General features: G+C 42.2%; 1 protein-coding gene across 1 annotated transcript; it reads right to left on the bottom strand.

Moving 5' to 3' along the window:
- Positions 1–2,608: 2,608 nt before the first annotated feature.
- LOC147623404 (uncharacterized) lies at positions 2,609–3,498 on the bottom strand. Its single transcript, XM_086821861.1, has 2 exons — positions 2,772–3,498; positions 2,609–2,703 (listed from the first exon to the last, which is right to left on the bottom strand). The coding sequence occupies exon 1, from the start codon at positions 3,315–3,317 to the stop codon at positions 2,778–2,780; it is 540 nt and encodes a 179-aa protein (XP_086677987.1). The 5' UTR covers positions 3,318–3,498; the 3' UTR covers positions 2,609–2,703; positions 2,772–2,777.
- Positions 3,499–4,477: the final 979 nt, after the last annotated feature.

The following is a 4,477-nucleotide window of genomic DNA, read 5'->3' as shown; positions in this document are numbered from 1 at the left end:
GGGTGATATCGGACCACTTATGCTTCATACAATCTCTCACGAGATCATTTGGTACCTTCCGGACTGGTTTGAACGCGTTTTTGATTTGATTGCATATCTAGGTTTTCTTCTCCAATGAGAGGTGGGGGAACGTGGTCATATTGTTGTGGGCGAACACTATGCCACATAGTTTCCTTATGTGACTACACATCTCCTATCCTACCTCATCAAAAACTACATGCCTTCCCGCATCCTATAAACATATTGATTTGTATTGGGGAGAGCGCTACTAAGAAAATGCCAACTAGATCAAAGTGATGAGATGGGGGAGTCGGCCACACTATCTATGGATGTGGCCACTCTCGTGGAGGGGTAATTTCATCCATGGGACCATGGTTACAACCACTATGATGCGAGCCCCTACTTCAGTTAAAGGAACAGCCTGAGGGTGGGGTGTGAGCACGGGATGGCATGGGTGTGATCGTACGCATGGTTTCCTTTGTGATGGGCCATTATGGTTACATGGACCCCATTTTCGAGTCGGATGGATCGATAAGAAGAGAACAACATTCGATTGTGGTGTTAAAGAAAATTTCATGCAAGAAATTAGGGCTAGTGCAAGTGATCTAAATATGGATTTGAACATGCTTCATTACTTTGAAACCTTCCAAGATATCATCAAGGTTGGCTTTAGAAAGTTTCATTTGTTTATCTTTGATGTTAAGTGGTTCAAGGTAGTCACAATAGGAGCACATGCAACCATATAAAGCGACAAATTCGGATTAGTTTAAGTTGACTCCACAAAGATATGGACAAACCAAAAGGACACATTTGAGCAAGTGATCTTTACGGAGGACCCAAGGGACCGTTGATGGTGGTTATCCAAGTGTCACCAAGCAGTAAACAAATATATGAAGACGTGGAAGTAGCAGAAGACGAAGCAGAGATTGGTGTAGGCCACCAACAAGAGCAAGTTACTTTGCATATCGAAGTACAACAAGAGAAAGGGCTATACAAAGGTATAGAGATTGAACAATTAGACACAAGAGATGCCTCAAACACTGCAGCAGGTGGTGATATTGACGAAGAGTCAGAAACAAATGAGGAACTATGGCCAGAGCTAGAAGATTTAGAGTCGACATAGATGCACATTCTAGTCCTGCACGATTCGAAGATTGAGGGATTTTCCTTGAAATAGATCTTTTCGAGACCAATGATCTTTTTGAAGATGAGAGTGTTGATAATGATCAACTATGATTTGTAAACATCATGACATGTCCAACTTTCCTCTTTTTGTTGGTTTCATATATGCTTATACATATTTATGTATACCAAAAGTGAGAATATATGTATTTATATATATATATATACATATATTTATTTATTTTGATACGAAAAAGACTAGTGGAAAATTTTTTGAGAGACAATAAATTTTCGATGCTTATTCAATCAAAATTATAGACAATATTGTATACCAATATTCCGACAATATTATAGACAAAAATTTAGACCCACATTCAGACAAAAATTCTTGCGACGCGGAGGCTCGAAACTCACCGTCAGAACATAAGCATCATGTGGTAGTGATGATAAGTGTGTTTATAGTAGTGAAGTTTTCATAAACCCACATTCATTATGCTAATAAGCATGTCTAAAAGAGGAATTGTGGGACTACTTCGCTGGCAAACTTCCTCTAGGCACCTTGTATTGGTGCCTGGATACATAGAAGCAAATGATTTAGATAAGACCAAGGGTATCCCGAGGATACATAGAAGAGACTAGCATAGATTTAAAGGTAAAGAGAGAGGTCCCGTGTGGGTAGTTCATTGGTGAACCACCTCCAGGACCCTTGTGTATTCTCAAGAACATGACACTTTGCATACATTTCCACAATCACAACACTGAGCATACATGTTCATAAGAGCAATATTTAGCATAAATTTATTCTTTGCAATCAAGTCCATTTTGCATACCTTTCCACATTACATACATAACCACTACATACATAACCACTACGTTCTTCAATCAAGTCTGTTATGCACCACTTTGCATGGAAATCCAACTATTTTGTGAAAAGAGGCATCTCAAGGGTAGTTTGCTGGTGAATTATCTCTACACCCCTTGCAAATAAACAACATATTACCTCTTTGCATACATATCATTCTCTTTCTTTTCTTTCCTTGTAGCAAGATCCATGAACCCTTCATAACAGCTAGCGGTATCCAGCTATTATTTTCATCCAGTGTATTTGCATCTATTTCTTTGTCTATTCTGAATGAGGGTTTCCTTGATCTCTCCATCGTAATATTAAGTACACATTTTTTAGAACCTTATCTTGTATTTCATGTTTATTTTTTCACTAAAAACCAATGTTACGTTAGCTTAAAGCCCATCGGAGGATTTCCAAACTCCCTAAGCGACCCTCAAATAACCCCAAATTTTTGCTAATGTGTTCATTTGATTGTCACGATCCTGGTGTTTCCACGATTGTGACCGACGATTTTAAATTTAACCTAGCAAAATAGTTTGGGATAAGAATGGCCCCTAATGGATGCATAATCAAGACTTTAAACAGTCAAGATGGAGCCGTAGACTAGTTAGCATTAGAATCAAACCCAAGGTTGCCAAGTAATATCAAATATAGAGAGTAGTACCCACAATTTATTTTATTCCGAAAAAAAAATTGCCCAGGAGGGAAGGATTTTATGCAAATATGAATTTCAATCTACACAAATAACAGACACGGTGGGTTTATAATTAACCACCATCACACTCCACTAGCTGAAGATAGAAGCCACCTAGAGGAAGTAGAGGGAATGGTGATACACGTAGTGTGTGCCGGTGCCGTTGACGAGGGTAATGATGTCATAGCCTCGCACGCCCCGAAAGGCGCCTGTGCCACCCAGCACGGCGATCTCGTTGGTGGCCTGATTGATGAGGCCCTGCAGAGTGATGGTGCCGTTGAGGGAGCCGTCGTCGTAGGAGAGTACCTCCACCTCCACCTCGTGGCTGGTGGACGTGTAGCTGGCCTGGACGGTATAGCCCCGGATGACGCCCAGCTGTGTGGAGGAAGGGTCGGCGCCCTCCGTTACGTTGAGGGCGAACGCCTCAGTCTCACCGAAGCTGTAGGTGGCGTTGGTGTCAAGGGCGTGGATGAGGTAGCCAGTGTCATCCCCGCCAACCTCCACCTGGACGTAGTACTCCAACGAGGCCTCATCGGACGAGTTCGAGTTGGTCCAGCGATGTTTGCCACCAGTCGCGGCGGCATCAACGGCGGAGGGCAATATGAGCGCGCTGATGAGAAGAAGAAAGAAGGCGGTGCACCAGCTAGAACTCATCGAAAGCACGTGGGAAAGGCTGAGCTGCTTCAGTTGGTGGATGAGATCTGGTAGAGAGGAGCAGCGTCGGTTGGATGAGACCTAGAATGGGGATCAGCTCGTTGTTGCTGCAGTTGGAAATTGGAAATTTGACAGGTAGTGAGTGGGTTTTGTATACACAATGATGATGCTGCTGCTGCTGTAGGGACGTAGATTTGTGAGTCGAATGGAACCATTTGCAGCCTTTTTATGAGGATATGCAAGAGAGACACCCACGGCACCGGCGCGGGCGTCCTTCGAAGACCCGGCTCTTTGCTGGACCAGAAGTGCATAAATGATATCACAGCGTTCATACTGGAGCCATGGCCATGAAAATTACCGGCTTGCTGACCATTGCTTCTGCTGACCTCTAGAAGGCCGCCACACAAATTCAATTCTCCAAAATTGCTGAAAGTCAAACACCCGTCGAGTAATTATTTGTAACCATTTGGGGATCTTTAGAGTGTATGCATGTGGCCAACCTTATCTTCAATATTGACGGTGGCCCCCCCATGAAAACAACCGCCTGCTCTTGTTTATCATTGCCACCTTCCTCCTTTGCACATTTTCACAAAAAATGATGACCGAGACTAATAAAAAATGATGATCCATACTAATGTTTCACAAGAGTGTCGAGAAAGAAAAAAAAATGATCTCTTTCTCTCTCCATCATCATCAAATTCTAGCTTTTAGTGGTAATTTTTTACCTCTTGGTATCAAATCAATCCTCTCCCATCCTTCTAGTGGCATTTCGTCTTAGGGGGGTTATGATGATTAAATGCCTTGTCTGAAACTAGAAGAGTATATATTAGGCGCAACTCATGGGGTGAACATGGACTTGCCGGAATAGATAGCTCCGAAAGCAGAGACATGATGCAAGAGCTATGAGAAATACATACTTCTAGCATGGGAATCGTTTGTAGTGAGGGGATGAGTATTGAGTAAACTACCCGAGTAAACTACAAAGTAAACTGGGAAAATTCCATCTTAGTTTACTTGGTAGTTTAGTAAGCGATCATAGTTTACTAAGTAGTGTTAACCCATTTCTAGGGTTAACAAGAGTTACTACCATTATCTTAGATCAAAGAGTCAAGGAAGATACACCAAAAGGTCCTACATTCAAGATATGAAGCAATGCTGTC

This window comes from Cibotium barometz, chromosome 27 (assembly GCF_041138505.1).
Source record: "Cibotium barometz isolate CiBa-2024 chromosome 27, ASM4113850v1, whole genome shotgun sequence".
NCBI classification, from domain to species: domain Eukaryota; kingdom Viridiplantae; phylum Streptophyta; class Polypodiopsida; order Cyatheales; family Cibotiaceae; genus Cibotium; species Cibotium barometz.
Note: the sequence above shows the minus strand (reverse complement) of the source record. Positions and strands in the feature narration are given on the sequence as shown.

What these genes read in the sequence shown, in the direction of transcription:
- LOC147623404 (XM_086821861.1), bottom strand. Translation starts at nt 3,317, where the DNA reads ATGAGTTCTAGCTGGTGCACCGCCTTCTTTCTTCTTCTCATCAGCGCG.